Source organism: Zootoca vivipara, chromosome 15 (assembly GCF_963506605.1).
Source record: "Zootoca vivipara chromosome 15, rZooViv1.1, whole genome shotgun sequence".
NCBI lineage: Eukaryota > Metazoa > Chordata > Lepidosauria > Squamata > Lacertidae > Zootoca > Zootoca vivipara.
This window is the reverse complement of record NC_083290.1, coordinates 27,040,445-27,065,903: the sequence shown is the minus strand read 5'-3', so window position 1 is coordinate 27,065,903 and position 25,459 is coordinate 27,040,445. Positions and strand designations below refer to the sequence as shown.

Here is a 25,459-nt window from a genome sequence, read left to right as displayed (position 1 = left end):
GTACATCGCCAGAAACAATGGCACAGGACCTGGATTTTGCCCTTTGCCTTGATTATGGGTTTGAAGATTCCCACCTGAGTGCCATGAGTTAAAAAGAACAACCACTTCATGGACTGGGCAGGCAGGGTAAAGGGTTAATCCAGTTGGACTGTACTATGGATCGACCTATTGTGTTTGGTATGTCCAGGGCTGAGTAATAAAGCTTTAGATGGGTAACCGGTTATGAGAATGGCTGTAAGCAAGCAAGTTGCTGAGGATTTTTGGTGTGTTTTGGTTTTTTAAAAACTCAAGCACATTAAAGGATGTGGCGCTGTTGCATTAATTCCAAGCAGAAAACAATGGCGGGAAGCTGGTTGCTGCCATACCTGGGATGATGGTCGGCTGCGCTGAAGTCCTGAAGGCATAATGCGCAGGCTTGGATTTCCCTTGCTGGTTCTCCGCAATCACGAAGACCTCGTATTCAGCGTTCCAGTCCAGAGCCTTGAGTATGACATGGTCGCTGCTTGAAGGAAGACGCATCTCAGGTTTCCATTCAGCGGAATGCTTCTGCAGAAATGCAGCGTGGGTTGGGGGAATGGATAGAAAAGGCAGGGAGAGCAGTTTAGCAGTGAGTTGCTGTTTAGACAAGGCTATGATTTCTGAACATGCAAGGACATCTAGACAGTGGTGGAATTTCATGCTCCGGCATCGGGGGGCGGAGAGAAGGCGGAGGTGGGGCTAGTGCGCGTCCCAGGGGCGTGGTGCGCATCCTGGGGGCGGGGCACGCCACCTGCAGGGGTGTGGTGCCCAGTGTGGGCGAGGGAGCAGCCATGATGGGATCACGCTGCCGGGGGCGGTGTGCTCCCCCCGCACTCCTCTTCCTCCACCAGTGCATCTAGATCCAGACAAATGGTTTCTCTCCTCATCTCCTCTCTGCCCTTAAGTAATGCCTTTGGCACACAAGTGGTAGGAATTAAAGGAGCCTAGGAGCCTCTCTGCCTTATAGCTTCTGACTGGCTGAAAAACGATTCTGTCTTTTTTAGCAGGGAGAGGGTCTTTTTACTACTTTCCATCAAATAACGAGAAAAGAAATTATGTCTAAAGGTCACAAAAGGGGAAATAAAATTGTGCTGAAATTTTCGCAGAGGAGTTTTGTGGGTCCCCATTCCTTCAGTGTATAAGTCACTGCTCTGGGGGGGGGGGTCCTGCATTCTACAGCCCCCTCGGGTAGCTATAATTTCTGAAAACCCACAATGTTCTTGGCAGGGTTCTCCTGTAAGCACAGGAAAATGGGGAGACATCTCCCCATCCCACGTATCATGAACCACTGGCAGTCAAGGAGGCTACAGAGGGGTGTGGCATGCATTCTGGGGGCTGGGTGCACATTTTGGGGCGGGCGCCCACGACGGCCCGCCTTGCAGCCCGCAGCTCGGGACGCCCCCCCTCCGCCCCTATCTTCCTACGCCCCTGTCGCTGCACTCACTGAAGTGCAACGGTGGCATGCTTGCCAGCAGAAAGATCCAAAATGATCCCAAGCTGGGGAGGAGGTGGGGTTGAGCCTGGCTGAGGTTCTGCTGGATCCAAAGCCAGTCTCACTGCTGGCAGGCGACTGTATCAGGCTTGACCTGGACCCGATTGCTTTGTTATACTGCAGCTGGTGCAGGGATCAGGCCTGGTCATCCTGCCTCTTCCCCACCACATAGAAAAATACATTTGACTGTAAACAGAGTTGTACAACACATACCAACAACCTGTTTATGTCGTGGGCTGGTTGGACATAGAGGTATAATGGGAGGAACCAGCTGGGGAACCACCAAGGGAAGAAGGCTCAGAGCCTGGGGTGAGACAACAATGAGTGGTCAGAGGGAGAAGACTGGGAACAGGTAACAGGGCATAGTGAGCTGAGAGCTGGTGGCAGAGAGAAGTCCAGAATCAGAGGCAGAAACTGAAGCAGGAGGGTGGTAGGAGAGAGCCTAAGACAGGCATAGGCAAACTTGGCCCTCCAGATGTTTTGAGACTACAATTTCCATCACCCCTGACCACTGGTCCTGTTAGCTAGGGATGATGGGAGTTGTAGTCCCAAAACATCTGGAGGGCCAAGTTTGCCTGTGCCTGGGCTAAGAGATAGAGACGAGTAAGGGCTGGTGCAGAGCTCCCTTCCCTGTTTATCTCCCAGAACTAGAAGAGGCATGAAAAGGGTGGAGGAGAGGTTGGCTGCACGCAGGTTCAGTGTCTGAGTGCTTGGTGAAAGCCCTGCAGAGGAAGTGACAGACAGCTGTGAGGAGGTGCAGACGTTCAGTTTTGGCAACTGAGTTTCACAGAGTAAGACCACCGGGAATAAGCTGCTGTGTTCATTAGATATTAACACTCAACCAAGTCTTCAGAGATCGTGTTTCTGCTAATAAAGAGTTAACCCCAGCTTCGAGCTGTGTGATTACTGTCACTCCTGTGATGCCATGACAGCAACAGAAAGCTTTGGCTACTTCCTCTTATAAAACACCTAATAAACAACCCTCTAAAATATAAAATAACATAAAATTATGAATAACATACAGAGATAATTAGCAAAATGTTAAAAACAAGCGTGTGTAACTGAATTATATGCCTGGGTAGGCATGTTGAAATGAAACAGTTTTTAGCAGGCATATGCAATAGTATAGTGAGGGTGCCTGCTTAAAGTTAATAAGCAGGGAATTCCAAAGCATAGGTGCTGCTACACTGAAAGGTCAACTCCCCAAAGAATCCAAATGGACATTATATGGTCCTTGTAGAAGTGCAAGTAGTTCCCCAGATCAAAGCAGTCGATTAGGCACATTTGGGGTAACGCAGGCATCCAAAAACTTCAGCCCTCCAGATGTTTTAGACTACAATTCCCATCATCCCTGACTACTGGTCTTGTTAACTAGGGATCATGGGAGTTCTATGCCAAAACATCTGGAGGGCCACAGTTTGGGGATGCCTGGGGTAAAGCAACCCTTCAAATAACATGGCCCCAAGCTGTTAGAGGTAGCCAAATTGGTGCCCGGGCCCCCAAAATGGAGAGAGCTATAGCTCCAATCATCCCAGAAGACTGGCCACATTTGCTGAGGCTGATGGGATTTGTAGTCCACAACATCTGGAAGACACCATGTTGGCTAGGCCTTGGGTCTGAAGAACCAAGGAACCAAGGAAATAACTTTTAATTGAATAAAGATGGATTAGCTTAGAAGCAAGATTTTTGTTCTAAAACAATGCTGTTTTTAACACAAGTATTTCTAAAGACTGCAGGTAGCAAGTGCCTGCTAAGACATATGTGTGTGTCATCTAAAAGCAAAAGGCTGCTTCAGAATGATATGCAAACTTATACAAATTTAGATTGACTGAAGTCATAGTGAATGAAAAATGTTTTTAATCACTTGACAGCCCAGGAAACAATTCATAAAACACTACGCAGGGCTTGCCCAGATGCCAGTGTCTTACTTACAACTCTGTATTTGATGAGATAGTGCCGAATGGGGGAGCCTCCATCATCTTGCTTGATGAGATTCACTTTAAAGGAGTTTCCATCTTCTCCCATCTGGCCTTCCAGCTTGGGTGCGCTGGGCTCACCTGCAAAAAATGGTACATTTCACATTTAACATCCTGTCAAGGATAAATGATTGGCTCAACTAACTACTGAAAGCATAAATGAAATCCCACAAGCATGAGATTCAAAATGGTTGCAGCTTTACAGCACACATTTATTGTGTTCCTTCTGGGAGGAATTGCAGATTCAGAATGCATAATGCCAAACTACTAAGTACTAACATGCTTAAATTCTTTCAAGGAGGATTCTATATAGATTTAGAACCTATGGGGAACTTATCCCAGATTCTTTGACTCCTTTGGAAGGCAGTCGCAAGCAGTTAGGTAGCTGCAGAACAGTCCTTTTTATCTAGCCGCCATGGTGGGCAGATCATTTAGCACTCCAATTGGCCTACTCAACCATCAACAACAACAAAGGCCTCATGAAAGTTCAACAGCATTTTAGTGCAAATTTCTAATATACACATTTTATGCAATTTTGCTGAATATACATTTTACAACAGTTCCCCCTAATATAATGCATTATAAATGCTATGTTCACTAATATATGCATTATTACGCACCCTTTACCCTAGTATATACATTTTGTACACATTACTTGGCTGGAGAAGTGCATTGCAAAATTTGAAGATGTGAAAATTTTGAAGGATGCCTGTGCATTGCTTTTCATGTTGTTTTGGGAAGGTCATATTAGGTAGGTTGGCTTTTAAATGCGAATGAACCAAAGTCTCCCCATTCCTACTGCAAATTCTCTCTCCTCGACTGACTCTCCTGGATTGCTTCTTGCCCACAGCTGCTTACTCATTAGAACTAACAAGAAGGAACAGAGCTATCTGATCCAACCAAGACTTGTTATCTGCCATGTTCTTAACAGTCATGCTCTCCCTCCCTCTCATCTGAGGAAGTGTTGTATCTGAAGAAGTGTGCATGCACACCAAAGCTTATACCATAGCTGCCAAGTTTTCCCTTTTCTCGCGAGGAAGCCTATTCAGCATAAGGGAAAATCCCTGTAAAAAAGGGATAACTTGGCAGCTATGGCTTATACCCAGAACAAACTTAGTTGGTCTCTAAGGTGCTACTGGACAATTTTTTAATTTGTTTCTACTGAGTCAGACCAACACGGCTACCTACCTGAATCCCTTTCACCCCACAATTTATTCTGTTTGGTCTGTGACTTCTAGGCACAGGTTCGAGAGGGGTGGTTTTTTTTTTGACCTGGCACTTTCCCCGGGAAAACTTACTATTTACCGCTAAATCAGAGCAAACACCAATCCACAGAAAAGCTGATTGATGTTTGCTCCAATTCAGCTGTGAACAGCCTGCTTTCCCAGGGAAAGTGATGGGACAAAAGAAAAAAACCTCTTGGATCCATGCCTAGAAGCCATGGGACTCTGGATGAGCCTTTACAAACACACACACACACACACACACACACACACACACACACACACACACACAGCCTTCAGCCTGTTGTCTTCTTTTGGCATTACAATATGGGCTCCTCTACACAACCAACAAGTAATAAAACTAGACTTGATTATAACATGTGGGGAAAATGATACATCCCATAAGTTTGATTATATGAAGGCTACAAAAGTGAGCACACAGGCAATGAAATTCTGACAACTCCAAATATTTGTTGGGCTACATGGATCTTCGGCCTGATTCAGCAGAGTTGTTCTCAGATTAATATAAGAAGGCAAAACACAGTAAATTATCAAAAGGTAGCTTCAATCTGGTTATAGTTTTGGAGGGGCATTTCAATTAAGCATTAAGAGAAAGGTCTCCATGATACAAAAACATTTCCCTTACATCATGGGTGTGGCCAAGTCAAAGAATGAAGGAGACTATGGAGCTCTCTATTCTAGAGTTGCTGCTAAATGCCTTCCTCAACTTAAGGTGTATTAGGGGATGTCAGAAGATTGTCAAGGCAACAGGGTTTTGATTAAAGCCTGGGAATTTCCTGAGTGCTCAGCGCATCCCTAACGTACCTAAGTCAAGGTTTGGGATGAATCATGGAACCCCACTGCCTCTGAAAACAAACAAGCAGATGGCTGGGGGCCTCAAAGTACCATGTACAAGGTTCAAAGTGGAAGGTGGTCATTTCTCTCCTGGTACCAAACAAACGTGATGCCAGTATTTGCAGCTTTTGCAAAGAAGGAAGCCAATAACAAGGCATGCATTGCCTTATATCATCTTTTTGCCTTTAAAATGTCCTTGCTCTTCCTTCCTTCCTAACTCAAATATCCATGTTCTGGGGAGCACGGGCACTACAGCAGCAACAAATCAATCATGCTTCCATTAAGAGGCAAACGGCCTGAGAAAATGACAGGCACCCCCCCCCCTGGTTACTTCCAGTGCCCTTTCTCCCTCATTTCCCCTTAGTGCCATTCTTGCCACCTGTCATGCTGACTGTGCCACGGGGGGGGGGGGGGGGAGGAAGGTGAAATCCATAAATGACTAAGAGGCTCCCGCAATCCATCTTTTCCGTGGGAACTGATTTGTGCTCCCCCCTTCTTTGGAAGGCAACTTGCTCTGACATGGATTTTGTGACAGCCACTGAGTGAGCAAATGACAGTAACAGAAGGGTGAGTGAATAGGCTGCTTTCTTTTGGGTAGTGGTTATTGATCTGCTTCCCAGGAGGCGGTGAACAATTAATCCTTTACCTGCTTAACAGGACCAAAGGCTTTGCCCTCAATAACCTTTGTTGGGATCTCAGAATTCACCGAGAGACTCTTTATAGATTAGGGTCCAGAGACTAGTTAACAAACTGGTACAGTACTAGGGTGTAAATCCAGGCCGGTTTGAAGTTACTTTTGACATGGCTCACACATAAAAACCTTTAAGGTGGATCATGTCTTTTGTCAACTGCAGGACGCCTTGCCAAGCATCTGGCCCCAATGGCCAATATCCTACTGTTAGTTCCAAGATTCTCATATTTAAGTCAATGCCACAATAAGGTCCAACCGCTGAGAACAGATACATCCTCCACTAATTTGAATAGTCCTTCTTTGAAAGCTTAGGACAAATTCATGAAGGATAATCCCGTAGAGACCAGTTTGGCATGGTAGTTGAATACAGCCTCCATATTCAAAGGGAGAAGACCAAGACTTCCCAGAACTTCCTTTTCTACTCTCAGTGGTAGGGAGTGGTAGGGAAAAGAAGCGTTTTGATTCTATTCAGAATGTGGGAACAGAACTTCCCTCGCCCTCAATCTGAAGAAAATTCTACTGGCTGGGTAAGAAGGGGCCTGACTGGTGTAATTATAACAAAGCTGTTGCTCAGTTTTTGCTCAAGTGCAATGCAGAAAGCATAAGGCTCCTTGGATAGAGAGACTGCTTCATTTTCAGATGCAGGTTTGCTGATGGCAGAAAAAGTAAACAAGGGCACTCGGGAAATTCTGGGGAACCGTCAACAATGAGAAGTACTTCATTTCTACTACACTGCAGAACCAAGAGAAATATAGAAAGGAGAAGTAGCCCAATAAATGTTTCTCTCTAACCGCCCCCCCCCCCACCAGCATACTAGCACTCAGCCAACGAAGCTGTCAGTACGTGGAAGAACTTAATCTACAAGACTATAATCTACCTATGAAACTCATTGAGACAGAATGCTGTGGTGGCCAATAGTGCAGGCTCTTAAAAAAGGATTAAGAGAAATTCACAAGGTGAGGGCCCAGCAACGTATTTAGGGGTAGATACTAGGGACCAAGATGAGACTGGTGAGTACTGGAGAAGACTGAAGTTTGGTCTGATCCAGCAGGTCCATTAATGGGCTTTCACCTGACAAAGAAATTTGACAAATCAGTTTCACAGCAGCCCTGATGCTGCTTGTTTAGGGCAAGTGTGGAGCCGAGGTGTCTTTTTCTTCTTCTTTTTTAATAAACACAAAATGCCTTAGGACTATCTATAGCAGAGAGGTGGGACACTTTTGCTGGTTATAACTGCACAATTATTATTATTATTATTATTATTATTATTATTATTATTATATGTCATGTTTAATTTCTCACTAGCCAAACACCAAATCAGTCCTAACTCTGTAGTGACAGCTTAAGTCTTCAGAGAGAGAGAGAGAGAGAGAGAGAGAGAGAGAGAGAGAGAGAAAGAAAGATAAATTTCCTCCAGCATTAATGCATTCTGGAGCATAACCTAACAAAAATGGTTTGATTAGGAAGTGTCCTAATTCATCCCTCAGGGTGCATGTGTGCATTCTTCAAAAAAAGAAAGGTGAAAAAAACAACACCCTGCTCTCCCCACCCCTCATTCCGATAATGATTGACGAGCAGGAGCAGCAGTGAGGTCTTGTATGATTAAAGCTCTGGTGCTTTTAGTGAAGTGTGCCTTGTATATATTTCCAATTCCATTAGGATGCCTTATCAGGAATAATGGGAAATAAATTACCGCTGTCAAAATAAATGAACAAAAAAAAATATTACTATGTGATGCATTTTCCCTAGTTCCTCTTATTATTCATGGCCCCAAGTGTAATTTGTACTGGGTCACTTCAAAACTCATAGGTTGGGCTTTCTCGGCACAGATGTTGCCATGCCAGTCTTTGGGGACAATCTGACTGGAGAGCCCTTCACTTCAAAGGAGGCTGCGCAGGAAGGCTTCGAGGTCCCCATTGGCATTTTTTACACAGGCCATGCCTACAGACAGCTTGCCAAAATATCTAGCCCACTTCTTGAACTCACTGCCACAAGATAAGACTGGTAGCCACTAGCTTAAGGACTTTACATGTGGGCGGAACCATATCTGCCAGCTTGTGTTTCTGCCCTGCAGGATCTATTGACACAAAGAGGCTCTTTCAGAAATTACATTACATGTGTGGAAGAAGGCCGAATCCATGGCCATGAGGCATTGATATTTAATGTGGGTGGGTGGTACATAAATACTTCCATAAAATTAAAATAGAGCTCACGATACATTAGTGCACCATCTAGAAACCTCTTGTTGCATTGGAACATTAAGAAGAGCTATGGTAGACTTCATAGAAAGATTTCACCTAGATTTCATCCTGTTTCAAGCAGTGGCCTGATGACATGCCTACCTTGCTCAAGTTGTGAGTGCTAATCGTACTTCACGGAGGTTTCCTAATACACAGTGTATGTCTAGTATTCTAACTATCATCAGGTGGAGCAGTTGTTTTCTGAAATCTGTCGATCAAGAACTGGGGTTTTCTGGCCCTTGAAGTGTCCTTAGATTTCTGCCTCAAAAAATAATTTTCTAACTGAAAGGAACAAAGTGTGTTGACTGCCTTGCTGGCCACCAACCCCATAGTCAATTAGGCCAGACACTATTCTGACTACTACTGCTGCTGCTGCTGCTAATGAAGGCTGTAGGTTTTGCAAATCCCATTACAGCACAAAGCAATTCAGCAGTTACAGTGCTTGAAGACGAAGTTAAACTGCAGCGCAAATTAAATGGGGACAAATGAGTTCTGACAGGCCTGGGGGGAGGCAGTGTACCAGGTTACCTCTCCTGGGTGTCGTCAAAGCATTGAGATGATAGTGAAATAATTACCTTTCCCCCACAGCCCTTGCCGATTATGACTCTCCTGTCCCCTAAAGGCCATAAACAAGGAGGGATTTCCTGTTGCGGAGCTGGGTAAATACGGCACTTGCCCGTATTATGAATATGGCACAGGCTAGTGCCAAACTGGTTTTGTGCACAGCTGACCTGTGGCAGCTGCTGTGAAACCATCTGGGCACTGATGCAAGCTCAGTACGTAGTAGCATTGCTTGCCCACCACTTGGAAGTGAGGCCAAACTTGCATCACTCGTCATGTGCTCCTGTCGTCTCCAAACGATGCTCATGAGTTCTGGGATTCAGAGCTCTTTGCTCTATAGCACCACTGCTAGCAGCAGCAGCAACACATCTTTGTGAGGTTTGTACTACAAAATAAGAGCTCAAGCATATCTGCTCAACCCAGTTTCTCCTTTATGCCATCACACAGCACATTTGCCAGAATGTAACTTGCCTTGTGGTGACATTTCCCTGTAGCCTATTTATTGCAAAAAGGTTTTATGAGAAAGTCTACGAGAGAGATCTCAAAAGCCTGGATACACTCTCAGTGGTTTTGGCTATGAAATTATCTTCTAAAAGATCGTGTGTTCTTTGCAGCTGTTTTAATTCCAGAAGGGCTCTGTACAACATATCACAAGCCCCTTCTTTCTGGAAAACTGCTCAAAGCTTATTAGCAGATGAAGCTGCCTTAGAATGAGTTGGAACATTAGTCCATCCATTCCAGGGACAGAACCTGGACCCTTCTCTGCATGCAAAACATATGGGCCCTTCTCCCAGGCAGACCTTGTGCCGCCAAAGGAGTTTTAAATGAACTGAAATTAGCATCACTCGAACTCAGAATCATCATAATGCAAAAGAAACACAATGCAGGCCTCTCCCATTCTCTATAGAATTGTGTTTCGCAAACCACAGTGGGCTGCTCAAAGCCTAAAATTGTGCATTTGGGGTTAGAAACACGAAGCTTAACCTGGACCTGGCTATGCTTGGAGCAGACCCATTGAAATCTGGAACTGATGTGTGTATTAACCATCTTCTTCAAACAATAGCACTCAAGCATTCAGTAAACATGTGAGCGAGGTTGCGCCAGCTAGTTGCACGCCCAATACCCATGCTCTGAACAAGGGATGCAGACACAGCTACAATCTACAGCAGAGATGGGGAACCTGTGGGTCGTTCTGGCTTATTCTTTATTTACTGCCTTTCTGCCACGGAACCCAAAGTGGTTCACAATTTTAAAATACTAAAATGAATAAATGGCATCAATATAGAGCAGCAGAGATCCTCTCTCAGGCTGACTGAGGGCACCCTAGGCTTGATGGGCTCCCTTGCCTCTGCCTTAAGACACAGGGGTCTCAAGTGGCCCCTGACTCAACAGCTCTCTCACGCTATAGCTGGTTCTGCTGGGGGTAGTGGGTAGTGCTTGCTGGCTTGGACACCTCACATTCTTCAGACACACCTGTTGCACTAGCACATCCCTCTGGTTGCAGCCTCCCAGAAGTTATAGTTCAGATGTTGTAGAACTGCAACTCCCATCATACCTTACTACTGGGCATGTTGGGTAGGGCTGATGAGAATGGAAGTCCAAGAACATGGTGTGTGGGTGGATAGGTTCCCCATCCATGTCCTAGAGCTCAGTGGAACTTACTTCTGCATAAATGCATGAAATGAGTTTGGATAATTCCATTTTACATTGTGAGTGAGAACATGTTTTTTGTTAGTCATATATGCATGCCCATTTGTTACCCTGAAGGGACCTTACGGTCCCCAGCTGGAACATGCTCTCAATATAGCTAGCACTTATAAGTGAATAGTGTGAAAAAACTGAGCTGCACTCATTTCAGAGTAGGAATAAATGTGAGTGAGGGTGGATTCATGGCAGGAAATGTTTAGGCATCAATATATCCATGCCATGCTTGTTTTTAACCCAAAGCACACAATTTGGCCAGAATTTTTGGCTTAATCACATCACCAAGCTGTAAAAAGGGGGGAAAAGGTAATTATCCAGGCATAAACACTCATGTAGATTAGTACTATGATGCTCAGCAAAAACAAATAACAGTTCACATGTTTAGTACATTAGTAAAGGGGCTTGGCCAAAAAGGCTGCCCCCACCCCCACACAATTTAGGCCAAGCTTTAATTAGTTCAAAAGTTTGGCTGAGCTTTAGTAAGAATATTCTGTCCGAACCAACCGACAATCTTAGCATAACTCTCAAGTGCCACTAGCTGAAGAGAAAAAGAAGTCTGGTTATTAAAAAGATCATACAAAAGGTCATGCTCAGAACATGCGCATGAAACTGAAAAGAGAAAGGAGGTGGGAAGCCAAGATGACAGCTGGGAGAGTAAAGGGAAGCCCATTTACACAGTGCCTTCAGAGTTTATTCTGTTGGCTGTTAACTTCTAGGAACACAAATGGGTCCTGCAGTAGACTTTTAAGGTGTGAGGTACTTCTGTTCATAGTTTCAGACAGGCTGGGGAACTCTAACCCAAAGAGATTTGGTTGGCCTCTTCCTCCAACTTTAGGTGAGCTGTCAAGATTTTGAAAGTTATTTTTCCCACCTAGCTTTTAGGTTTGAAGCTTTTATTTCCACCCCCCCCCCAAACGAATCAAACTGTGGTTGTTCTATACTGCTCTTGGATTTAATATTTTAAAAACTGGTAGTATTATATTTCAGTTTTTTTGCTGTAAATTGCTTTGGGGACCCTCTTCTGGGAACCAAAAAGTGGTATATAGACAATCTTATAAATAAACAAATTGCTGTGGGTCTCCTATGCTTTAGGATAATAAAATTAAGTGAATATTCAGGGTTGAAGTGAAAAGGCTTCTTCTTGTGCAATGGCATGCAGTCAGCTAGGTACATTAGGACAGGTGATTAATCATTTGCTTTTATCTGAAACTGGATAGGAGACCATTTGTAGCTGTGACCTCAACAAATACATTTGTAGCTGTGACCTCAATGAATACAGCAGCTGCTGCATAAAATGTGGCACAGCTGATCCAGATTTCCTCCGCCTACATGGCTGCCTTGTCAAAACTGCCAGAGGTGGATACTGGCTTTAAACTTCAAAGGAAATCCTAAAAGACTGCAGGAAAAGACAAACCATTTTTTAGAGCAAGGACTTGGGGAAACTAAGTGGTGTAGTGATTAGAGTGTTGGACTTAAATCAGGGGGATCTCTGGGTTCCAGTGCCCTCTTTGGGCCAGTCACTACTTCTAAGTCCAATCTAATTCACATGGTTGTTATGAGAATAAAAAGGGGGGAAGAATGGACTCTGCACTCCAACCTAAGATCTTTGGAGGGAGAGTGGTAAAAACAGATGATCAGAATCATTAAATTTGGGACTTTGAACCTTGGCGAGTCCAACCTCAAAGCTCAAGGCAGGATCAGCAAGACTGGACGCAACTTAAAAGTGCTCATGAGAAGTGGTCATCCAGCCTGTGCTTAATTGAGTATCTCCAGCAAACCTCCAGAGGCAGTTTGTCATTGTCAAGTAGGAACTTCCTTATAACACATAGCTGAAATCTGTCTCCTTGCAATCTCCACACACTCATTCTAGTCATGTCTTCTGGAGCAACAGAAAATAAGTCTGCTTCAACTTCCATGCCTTCTTTAACCTTCTCTTCTTCAGACAAAAACATACCCCCAAAAGGGTGGTGGTGGTGGGATTTTGGCAGTAAAATCAATTGCCTCCTTACTTCAGTTAAGTAAAAGTGGAAGGACTCCTCCATAAAATCAGCCTTCTCCAACCTGGTAGATAGTTCATGCAGCCTTGGCCATCTCCACTGAACAGGAACATCCTTCCCCCTCCTCATCTCTTGCCACCCAACTTCACCAATTCTTTCCCTTGGCCACTGTGTAAAATGGGTGAAAAATTGTGACAAAAATGTTTGCCACAGTTTCTAACCATTACTGGTGCCCATCACAAGTGGAGAGATACATGAGGTGGGAAAAGAAAAAGAAAGGGGGAGTGGGTTAAAGTTAAGTCACAAATAAATGACACAGGTGTGTGGGGGGGTGAAAGGTTGTGCAAAATCAAGATGGCTAGATGTTAGTTCCATGTGGATGTCGCCCAAACATCTGTGGAAGGAGAGGGAGAAAGGGCCAGTGACTTGTCTCCATGCATGCAACATCTGATAGGTTACTGGGGTTAGTTTTCCTGGCTTACCCCTGCCTAAATGCTTCCCACAGTAAAGGGGAGGGAAAATCCAAAACATGAGAGTCAAACAAGGTGGAATGCTCAACTCTTTGGTGGGTTTTCCAAATGATCTATCTCTTGGGAAGCAAAAATGCAGGGGTTGTTCCTCTCTCCTTGAATGGTGCACATGGAGTGTTAAAAGTGAGGTTGCAAGAATCGCTCTAGGAAATCCATTCCTTTGTTGCTGCCATCGGCTCTTACAGTGGACGGAAAGTAAACATATTTCCTTATGTCGCAAGGGCCAAATCATCTGCTTCCAGATTATGAAGGAAACCTCTAGGTGTATCTTCAATATGGCTTTAGTACTGGTGTGAAAGTGCCTCCCTGACTTGCAAAATATGCTCAATTAGTAGAGAAGCAAGTGGAGCCCATAAGATGCGTAGCGTTATTCCTACTGCATGGATTATTACATGCCAGGCAAAAAGCTTGCTGCTTGGTTTTGCCTATATGCATGTGTGTGTATGTGCACACAGATAAACAATACACACACATACACGATCATCCTCTGAATTATTTCCACAATGGGAATGAATTTCTAAGTAGTTTTCCCCCCCTCTGTCTTCTTATTTATGCTAATTGAGTAAGGTGCTCTTAGGAGGAAAATTATGAACAACTGAATCCTATGGTCACATCCAAGACCCTTGGATGTGTGGCCAGCACTAGAGATGATGCTTACTCAACACAGGGAAGCTGACCGCCCTGTCAGACATGTCGGTCTGCAGCAGGGGTCCCCAAACTACGGCCCCCGGGCCGGATGCGGCCCAATCGGCCTTCCAATCCGGCCCGCGACGACTCCCGCCGCCCGCTGCCGCCGCCCGCTCTCACGGCGCGCGGCGCAGCGACGATCTAAAAAATCGGCAAAAAATCGCCGAAAATCCTTTGTGCGCATGCGTATGGGCCTCTCCCGACCCGGAAGAGGTCATTTCTGGTGCACTTCCGGGTCGGGGGAGGCCCATACGCATGCGCACAAGCGATTTTTGGCGATTTTTTCCCGCCCGTGTGCGTGTGCGCATGCGCACGGGCGCGCACTCCCCCGCCCTCCGGCCTGCTGCGCGCGCACTCCCCTGCCCTCCGGCCCACCGCGCGGTCGGCGCGGCGGGCACCGGCCCGCCGCGCAGAAAGTCTGGGGACCCCTGGTCTGCAGTCTCCCTTCTCTCCATATTATGTCATGCTCTGCTTAAGCATAATGAGGGAAGAAGGTAAAAATGACCCGGGTTGCAGTTTTGAAGCACAATGCCTAGATCTACTCTGTGGAACTGACTGGAGGCTTTGAATCAATGCAGCAACTCAGGGGAGTGTAACTGCGTGCCCAAGGTCTCCCACACGAGAGGGAGATTTATGTGGTAGCGGCAATTATGCAAAGTGGCAGCCTTAAGTACAATCCTATCTACATCAAAGCTATGTTCCTTGGTATCCCAGTAGAGGCACCAGGCAAAAACATTCCTCTTTACTCAGGCCTTTGGCCATTATGACCTGTTAAATGCGGGTTGGGTGGTGGGTAGACTGTTATTATGATTATTCTATTCTTATGCTGTATTTTGTGTATTCTGCTTTTTTAAAATTTTGTGTGTAAATTATGTTCGTAATGTTGTGCACTACTCTGGGATCTTAGAATAAAGGGCAGTATATAAATTGAATTAATAAAATAAAGCTTAGCAGTGCACTAAAAAGGTCACATGCAAAATAGGCTCTTTGCATCAATGGAAGCAAATGATTCAGCCCAGCTTTCTGACTGCTGTGCTATCTTGCCAGCTCAGTAAAAGGACGGCATGATGGACTTTAGTTGCATGCAGATAGAAGGTGTTGAACAAAGCTGTAAAAATAATAAAAGGTTATAGAAGAAAATTTCTGAGTAATGGAAATTTAGAAGTTCCTGAGCGGGTAGTGTATTTTTGGATATACATAAATATATATATATGTATATATATTGTCCTGTGCAGAACTTGTCAACCAATCAGAACAAAGCTGTGTTTTGTTGTTGTTTTAATTTTTACCTTCTGTTCACCAGCGTGGACGACATCAGCAGCACCATGCAAGCCACATGACAAAGTCACATGATACGCACGCACATGATTTGGTTGAAAGGAAAGTGGAGGAGGTCACATGAAAAATACAAAAAAATTTTAAAAAATGATGTAAACAATGGGCAAAAAGAATCAACAACATTCATAGATTAAATTAAAGTCTAAACAAAATTAAATTAGCCACTCCACTGAAACACTGGGGAAGACAGTAAAACAAAAAACAAAACAAAAAACCCCACCAACCTGCAAACACAAGATTATTATTAAACAGGAGAAAACACTGAGTTACTACAGCAAGAGATTTGGTTTGTTAGGCAACACTGGGGGTTGCATATTAATTAATACTCAAGCCAAGAAGGGAAACAAAATACAGTGGTGCCTCGCTACACGAAATTAATTCGTTCCACGGGTCTTTTCTTATAGCGAAAAATTCGTCTAGCGAATCCCATAGGAATGCATTGAATTTTTTTTGATTTTTTTTTTGCCATAGGAACGCATTAATTGAATTTCAATGCATTCTTATGGGAAACCGCAATTCGCTAGACGAATTTTTCATAAAACGCATTCGCCTAGCGAGGCAAGCTCCACTCAAAAAATCCTTTCGTTAAGCGGAAATTTCGTTAAGCAGGGCATTCGTTAAGCGAGGCACCACTGTATATATATTTTGAGACAAGAGAAACCTTTCTCATAGAAATCAAACTGGCATCCTTAACACCACTAAGGAGGAATGCAAAACAGAAAGGAGGGAAAAGTAAGTGTTATTTAGAAACAGCTCGCCCACATGAAGGAAGACTGTGGAAAGAAAAGTTAGCTTCTTGGATTTATTGCAAATGGAACTTGCTGTCTCCTTTCGATGAAATCTCCTCCCTGTAGGGACAGAAAAGCAAAACAAGCAAACAAACAAACCCAGCTACACATCTTTTGGTGAGGAGAGAGAGAAAACACAATTAAATTAGTCTTTGTCTGAGGAGTGCTGCCGTGGATACAGCCAGGTAGGAAGAGTAAGATGAATACAGGTTGCTTAGAAACACCACATGCTCAGATGAGGTCCATGTCTGCAGCACAAGCTGGCCGAGGACCAGCTGAAACACCCAAATTAACACAGGAAGTGTCTGAGGGGGTTGAACAAAACCCTGAAGGGTGTGTGTGTGTGTGTGTGTGTGTGTGTGTGTGTGTGTGTGTGTGTCACATTACCATTTCACCCCATGAGCAAGCTCACTAGTCAGTTCAGATCACATGGCAACCAAAAGATCTGGAGTGCATTTGTTGTGCAAGCTGAATATCCTGGCTGATTTGCAAGCCAGCTGTGTAGTGAAACAGCTGCCTGAGTTCTTGGGCACTGTGATGAATTTGGCTTATATTTCCTCTCTCCATGGGCATAGCCGGGGTTGGGGGGTCAGGGAGAGGCAGCTGCTGCCTCCCCCATCAAGTAAAATAATAGAAATACTCAACTAACTGACCTATCATGTTGGTTCTTATCCCCCTAACAAAAGTCCTACACCCCCCAAACAAAAATCCTGGCTACGCCCATGCCCCCCTCTCTATCATGTTAATGCTTATTGTTTCAGATGTATAGCATGACTCTGAATTGGGGCAAGCAACAGAAAGTTATACACTGAATTGCTTTCTCCCATAGCCACACACTGGAACATGAGAGGAACAGAGGAAGCTGTGAGATCATAGGTCCACCTAGGTCAGTATTGTCACTCGACACTGACTAGCAGAAGCTCTCCAAGGTGCTCACTAATGGTTCCTTGTGACGTGTGGGGAGCCATGGGGTTCTGTCCTGGGCCCGTTGTAGTTCAACATCTTGATAAACAACTTGGATGAAGAAATTGAGGGATTCTCATTCAAATTGCAGATGACACCAAACTGGGAGGGGTAGCTGATTCCACAGAAGACAGAATTGGGATTCAATATGACCTTAACTGATTGGAGAACTGGGGACAAGCTAACAAAAAGGATTTCAACAGGGACAAATATAAGATTCGACACTTAGGCAGCAATAACCAGCTGCATAAATATAAGGTGTGGGACACCTGGCTTACCAGCAGAACATGTGAAAAGGATCTAGGGGTCTTAGTAGACCACAGGCATAACGTGAGTCAACAGTGTGGTGCAGCAGCAAAAAAGTTAATGCTATTCTAAGCTGCATCAACAGAAGTGTAGTGTGCAGGTCAAAGGAAATAATAGTACTGCTCTATTCTGCCTTGATCAGACCACACCTGGAGTACTGTGTCCAGTTCCGGACACAATTTAAGAAGGATATTGAGAAGCTGGAACATGTGCAAAAGAAGGACAGCCAAGATGATCAGGGATCTGGAAACCAAGCATTATGAAGAATGGATGCAGGAACTAGTTTGTTTAGCCTGGATAAGGGGAGAATGAGAGGAGACATGATAGCCATCTTCAAATATCTAAAGGGCTGTCAAAAAGGTGATGTTAATAGGGCAGATGTTTAAAAACAAACACCAATCCTACTTGTGCTCCATTTTAATGGAGCTTTTGTAACACAAGCACTGTGTTTAAACAGGTTTGATGGAAATGGAAATGTAGAAAACAGAGAAGCTGTTTGATGTCTTCTCACTCAACAGGGCATTACACAATGCTACTCAAGATGAGAAGCCGTGTGCCTTCATAGAGATTTGGTATTATCTATAATCCATCACTTCTTTGCTTTTTGTTCTCTGTGAAATAGTAAAGGTAAAAAGGCAAAGGCAAAGGACCCCTGGATGGTTAAGTCCAGTCAAAGGTGACTATGGGGTTGTGGTGCTCATCTCGCTCTCAGGCCAAGAGAGCCGATGTTTGTCCACAGACAGCTCTCCAGGTCATGTGGCCAGCATGACTAAACCGCTTCTGGCACATGGAGGACCGTGACGAGTGCCAGAGCGCAGGGAAACGCTGTTTACCTTCCCGCTGCAGCAGTACCTATTTATCTACTTGCACTGGTATTCTTTCGAACTGCTAGGTTGGCAGAAGCTGGGACAGAGCAATGAACTGCTAAAGGGAAAAAAAAGTCACACAAGTTCAAGCAAATTGTAGAAGGCCCACAAGGATTACCTTGAAAAAGGCCCTCACCCTTTCCTTTCTTTCTCTCTCTCTTTCATCTAGCAATACTTTTTGAACTGGTCAAGGCTGCTTCTACTGCAAGGGGTGGCCCCTTCAGCTAGCAGCTCATGGGATCCTTATATTTCAAGGGGCTTCAACTCCTCAGGCTTTAGACACCAGAGTTTTAAATCTGAGGTGCCAAAATATCTTGGGCTAGTATTGAAAATTGCACTCAGCAGAATGGCGAGTATCCAATGTGCTTTGATTACATCTCAGACGGAGGTCAAATGGGAATTTCTATATGGGTTCAGGCCACTCTGCTGGATGACCTTTACCAGGACAGAGACTTCTCTGTGGTTTTCAATATCATTGACCATGGTATCTGGCTGGACTGGCTCTGTGGGATGGGCACCGGGGACACTGTGCTACAGTAATTCCATTCTTACTTGCAGGATCACAACCAGGGATCATTACGAGATCACAACCAGGGATCTTCAGGCTCATGGCAAGTATGTTATGGGATCCTGCAGGGCGCTATTAGTGCTACTCAACATCTATAACAAGCCATCTTGAATGGTCATTGGGAGTTCTGGGGCAAGCTACCTTCAGTGATCCAATGTCTGGATGTGGACCAATGAACCTCACCAGAATCCTAGGAGGACAGAGGCTTTGTGGGTTGATCATTCCTTGATCTGGAAGATGAACAAGCTGCTTGCCCTGAATAGCACTCAACTTTCTTTGAAGGAGCAGGTACGTAGTTTGGATTGACTCCTGAAACCCTCTTCAACTTGAGGCACAGGTGGTTTGGATAAGGACAAGCTGACCACAGTAGTCCATGCACTGGTAATGTCAGGACTGGATTACTGCAATGCCCTCTATTTGGGGCTGCCCCTTGGTCTAGACAGGAAGGCTCAGCTGGTGCAGAATGCTGTGGCTAGACTGGTGATGGGAATGGACTACCATCAACACATGACACCAGCATGGAAAGACCGTTCCACAATCCCAGCCTGATAATGTCAAGAATGTTGAGATTTTAACCCAGGCAGATCAGGCGATCTGGGGAGCCAGTAGGGAGCTTGCTGATATAATTCTCAAGTTTCAACCGGCCAGCATATAGGGTGACAGTTGAGATGAGACACCCTTTAACAAAAGAAGTTTACTAAATTATTGTTTTATTTTTAAATTCTTTATACCTCAGCCACTCAAGCACAGAACCTCTGCAGTGGCTTTATAAGGTAAAAAGGTGCTTTATACTGGTAAACACAAGCACTTCATTCATCCATTACAATGCCCCAGCAATAAATGAATCAATTTCCTCCCCCCCCTTCCTTTTAGGGATCTGCATTCTTTCCTTCCTGCCCAAACTTTGTTAAATCTGCAATTTATTATCACAATAATGACATAAATTGCAGATACCTACATATAATAAATATATATGACACTTAATATTTCACCACATAAAAAACTATTGTATTACTCCATAATTAAGTTAAATTTATACTACAAAAATTCAATAAGCAGGTATTTTTCTTTCTTCTCTGGCTTCTTTTACTCTAATCAATTCCAGAAGTCTATACATGGTGGTTACCCTTCCACGTTTTTGTTAACCATTCTTTAACTGTTGGTGGTAACTTTCCCCCCCAAAATTTGTTCAACAAGCATGCAAGCAGTTACTAATAGATTCCATTAACTTTTTTTAAAGTTTATTTGTGGATCTAAATACCCTTTTTCATACCTTTGGGCTCACACAGTGGTAAACGTGAAGAGATAAGATCACTGACTGAACAAAGATTAAGGGCTCTTCCGCACTTCCTCCTGTCCCTAGAAAGCCTGGGTCTGGGGGTCTGCTTGCTCTGTGCTTTCCAGGCATGAGTCCAAGCAGTTTTTTGTTTGTCCCACCACTTTCACCAGGAAAACCTGCTGTTTATCACTGAATTGGAACAAGCGTCATTGGGCAGAAAAACTTATTTACATTTTACTAGTTATAGGTAGGTAGCCGTGTTGGTCTGATGCAGTCAAAATAAAAATAAAAAATCCTTCCGGTAGCACCTTAGAGACCAACCAAGTTTGTCATAGGTATGAGCTTTCGTGTGCATGCACGAACCATGTGTGCTTAAAACCATGGAGACACCTGGTATGAACAGAGACATAGGATTCTTATCTCATTATACATGATCAATCTTTCTTTAGCACCTCAGCCTTTGCTTTTTCCTGCAGGACCAATTGCAGTCGTTAACAGTCATCAACAGTCATCAACAGGTCTACCACTGGTATCTGAAGAAGTGTGCATGCACACGAAAGCTCATACCTATGACAAACTTGGTTGGTCTCTAAGGTGCTACTGGAAGGATTTTTTAATTTTTATTTACATTTGTTCTGATTCAGCAGTAAACATTAGCAGGTCAAGCAGAGGTGTGGAAAGCCTTGAGTTTGAGGACTTATTTCCCCTCTCCACTCCACTCCAAATAAAGAAATCATTCCTGGAAGAATATCGTCTTTGTCTTTAGTCCAACACCATTTTGTTGGGACAGGAATGGCAAAAAGTGCCTAAAAAAAATTCTGAAGTTGAAAATTGTCCTAAGTCCCTTTTGAAATGAGGGCAGTAAGAAAATGAAGTCTTGTGAATACATGTTTGTCCAGTGGTGCCTAATGAAATATATCAGAGTAGTAATGAGGGAGTAACTCAGTTTCATGTACATTTAATGGATACCTGTACCCAATTCACACACACACACCCCAAACTATATGCAAACAGAAATGTAGCTATCCTGCAAAATTTACCCTTCTCTGATTTTTGGGGTGCAGTTATCAATCCCAAAATGTGTCAAGGGGAAAGTGCACATAAAAATGTGTATGCTGGTGAAAATAATGCGCAGAAATGCATATGAGAAGAAATTGCTTGCAAAAATATGTATATTGGTAGGAATATGCACTAAAATGCTGGTGAATTTTCATTGGGATTTATAACTAATTAACCAACCAACCAACCAACCAACCAACCAACCAAAGTGGTACTTAAGACTAGAAAAATCAGAACCTGAGGGGAAATGAAATCAACAGATCTTAAACCAGGGTTGGGGGACATATGGCCCTCCAGATATTGATGGACTCCTGCTCACATCAGTCCAGCCAGCATGGCTGCTGGTCAAGAATGTTGGAACCTGGAGTTCAATGATGTCTGAGCAACAGGTTCTGTATCCCTGTGACTACATACTGAAATAGTTTTTAAAAAGGTATGTCAATTTTAGTTCAGAAAAGCTTTAAGATGGTGCTCATTTGTGAATAGGCAGACTTGTCCTGATCCAAACCCCAAATCAGTGCATTTTAAAGATTGGTGTGACATGCCAAGCGGCCTCCCTCCCACCTCTTCTTTCCTAATATGTAAAGACCACCTCCTTACAGATGCAGAACTGGAACTTCCCCTGCTTCCCACTGGGGAGGACAAACCTATATTCACAAGACTCAAGTATTTAAGCTGTGCTGGGAAAAATACAAAGCAAAAAAACTCTATAGAAGGCCAAGGCTTCTTTACAATATGAAGCCCCACCTGCTTTGAAGGCAGTGGGGCAAGTGGGGTTCTATGCATGGTTCACTGGAAGAGTAGACTATTACTACCTCTGTTCTGTGGGAGATGGCAAGATATTCCACACAGTAATATGACACCATGACGTAAAACTCTGGTGACATCAAATATGCCCCACCCCCTCTTCAAGCCATGAAAAAAACAAACTGTGCCGTTTTTAGACATTCTAATTTTGGAACACGTAGATAAACTGTAAGCAAACTGCAAAGACACCGAGCGGCAAATTCTGTGTTAACTGGAACCCAAATCAAGCTCAGAATTATTATGCAGTTAGTCATGCTCACCTCAAAGATGTCACAAGGCAGAGGTTTTTAACAGGTGTACATTTTATCTTATCAAATGCAACCACTTCATCCCTTTGAGTCCATAGGATGTATTTGACGTAGATGTTTAAATAATTTAGAGGAACCACATTTCATGCCACGTCCTCAAGTTTCCCCGCAACTCCCTCTGAGGAATGCTAATTTACAAACCATGGAATGCAACTTCCAGCAAGAAACTGGAATTTAATTTGAATCTCCTTCAGTGGCCATTTTCATATATTGCTCATGATGCGTATTGAGGCTTAATAGGATCTGAGAAGGGCAAATTCCAAGAAAAGAACTTGCTATTTCCAAGCAACTATTAAGAAGTTATCCTATATTAATAAAGAATAGATAATAGCCAGGCTAGATCCAATGTCAATACTCGATGCTCTTTCACTGGGACCTGCCAGTAGACTGGGATAGTTTTTAATCGAGGGTTCCATGTCATCAAATAGAGAGAGAATTTTTGGATAATCACACACAAGATCACAGCTGTAGGCTTCAGGGGCTCGGGAAGCATCAGATCTTGTTGGGCATTTTATTTCCTTTTTGAAGGCTTCTCAAATTGAACCTGCTCCGTTTTAATTAAGCCTAATCTAGTTTTTCACCTCTAAAACGAGGGAGCAAGATCAACAGGATGTTTATAAAGAGGGAGTTAAAGGGGAAGCCAGGCTAAATATTCAGATGAAATAGGCGTTAATTCCAGACAATGTTAAAAACATAGATGGCAAAACACCAGAAGAGTATCTCCACTCTGCAACTGTGCAGGAATGAGGGCGCCACGTCTTTTCTTACTCACATCCATTCATGCTGTAGTGTGCCCATCACATAGTGGGGCGTGGCATGTTAATAGCTCCTGGCCGTGCACTCTATCACACACCATACTGTTTTGTAAACGTGTCTGATGGGGTGTGGGCGAGAGAAGGGAAAGAGGGGAGGAAAGCCTTTCTGCTACTCACGGGCTGGCTCTGTGTTTTCAGATTCAGTAGGATGCTGGGTTGCTATGGAAACACGAAGGATAGATCGGACATGTAAAGGTGAAGCCTGGTGTGAAGATAAATTATGAAGGGAAATAAAAAGGCGGGGAAGGGGGGGAGAGCACCTGATGACAAAAAGGCAAGGGCTGAAGAACATTTACACCAAGGATTTATAAAATAAAGAGAACCATAGTGGTTAAAGGATTGGGCTGAGGAGATCCCAGAAGTTCCCTGGGTGATCTTGGGGCAGTTCCTCTCCTTTAGACAAACCTATCTCAGGGTCAAACTAGACATTACTTTAATTGCATAGTTCAGAAGTATGTCTAGAGTTCCCTCAGCTGATAGCTGTGAGGATAAAATGGGAAAGGAAAGTTGGGGCAGACTTGAACAAGGTCCTGAACTCCATGAAAAGAAAAGAAAATGTAATAAATAAACAGAATATTGGAAAAATGTTGATTGAATATTCCAATAGTTTTGCACTCTTCAGAGGTGGGATTTCCTTGTCTTCCCCTTCGGAAAAGCAGGAGTTACATCAGCTCCATTCCAGAGGTTGGAGGGAACTCCTTAGGCCAACCCAAATTTGGCTGTAGTATGAAGCCTTCAGAAAACAAACATGCAAAGACTGCTGCAAGTCTACAGAAATTTAGGGTGTGTATGTCTGCAACAAAATGCTGTGGTGTAGAGAGGAAAGCTCCATTTTGGATTTCCAGTAACTCCATTTCATCTCCCTGCTGCCCCACCCTAACAGTCAGGTCAGTATTTTGTGCCCATAAAGTATACTCAGTTGCCTCTGTGTTTTGTATGGAGTGGGTGGTTTCCTGAGGGTTTTGCCCTCAATATTCTTTTTTACGTGTGTGTGTGTGTGTGTGTGTGTGTGTGTGTGTTGTCCATTTTGGCCATTCCCCAATACTCTCTTCCAAACACAACACCTGCTCATTTCACTGCATAACATCACTGCAGGTCAAGAAACCCATAAAGTACTTTTTAATGCCTCACTTATTGAGAACATTTATAGAACTGAAGAGAGCTGTGGGGTGGTCAAAAAAAGAGGCTCTCATTCCATGGAAATCAGTCACCTCTATAATATCAGAACTACCTGATTGTGTAGATTTTCCCATTGCAGAGCTTTGTCTCATTCCAGGGTTGCTCTTTCCTCTGACAAACAGAGGAGCACCAGGCAAGCTGAAGAGCAAGAACTGTGAGAAACTCTTGTGTGGGTTTTTGTTACAGCTGGACTTCCCGACAGGGGAGAAATGGGTGAGCAGAGTGGTTATGAGACTGAATTGGAAGGCTCCTGATACAAGGCTCATCTGACTCAGCAAAGTTGTCATTGGCAAATGCACATTGCCTGCCAGTAGTATGCAGTGGCAATGCCAGTCTCACAGGACGGGTGTAAGGTGTGCTAATATATGCAAAAGGGGTGCATCTCAAGGTGCTCCTAAACCTACCACAAGTCCCACCCCCCTCCCCATTTAATTTTTGAAAGAGTGGGCATGGGTAACATCTGGCTCACAGGCCAATATTATCCCACCAAGGGATCCAATTTGGCCCACAAGGCTATTTCCTACAAACCCCACCCACCTGCCCATCAACTGAAGTTACTGATTACGTCAGCTGATGCGTAGGGCAGGGTTTAATTGGTTGGGTGATCCAGTTCCCAGGCAGAATGATTTAACCGCCATTCATCAGCTAAACAGAGATTAAAGCCCAGTGCAGAAGCACCCTTTGAAGCAGCTTGTGCATGTGTGCTACTTCAAAAAGGTTAAGATAGCTCCTGCACCCCTGTTTGAGCCTCTGGATGCTCAAATGGGAATAAAGGTCGGTCCAAGATAGGGGACTTAAAGAGGGAAGAAGGAAACGCACAAAGCCTTTTGCAAACTCCTCCCTCTCCCTTTAAGTCCCCAATCTCAAAGGCTTAAAAGTGTGCGCAAGTGATTTTGGCAGGTGGGGCAGCCCCTCCTCCTGTCAAATCTGGCCCGTGAGGCACAACTTCTGTGGGTATGGCCCAAGCAGACAAAAGGGTTCTCCAGTCCTGGAGTGGAACAGTTCATCATTCACACTGATGTAGCGTGTTGCTATCTGGGGACCTTGCAGTGATGGAACGTATTTTCTTTCTCACTCTATCTTAATAAAATCCTCAGCAACATTTAAGAAATAACATTCCTGCAATTAAATCCAAAAGGTTATCAGCTCAATCACAATTTAGTAAAAAAAAAATGTCCATGCCATCATCTCTCCACCATTCCTTATGCTC

At 44.0% G+C, this 25,459-nt stretch overlaps 1 protein-coding gene across 8 annotated transcripts in view; it reads right to left on the bottom strand.

Annotated features, from left to right (window-relative positions):
• Positions 1-25,459, bottom strand: part of NCAM1 (neural cell adhesion molecule 1) — a 228,459-nt gene that overhangs the window by 24,840 nt on the left and 178,160 nt on the right. For all 8 annotated transcript variants that reach the window (XM_060268501.1, XM_060268495.1, XM_060268496.1 and 5 more), the window contains 2 exons: positions 3,443-3,567; positions 366-546 (listed from right to left, as the gene is read on the bottom strand). In XM_060268501.1, the coding sequence (XP_060124484.1) occupies positions 366-546; positions 3,443-3,567 (306 nt within the window). The remainder of the gene's footprint in view (positions 1-365; positions 547-3,442; positions 3,568-25,459) is intronic.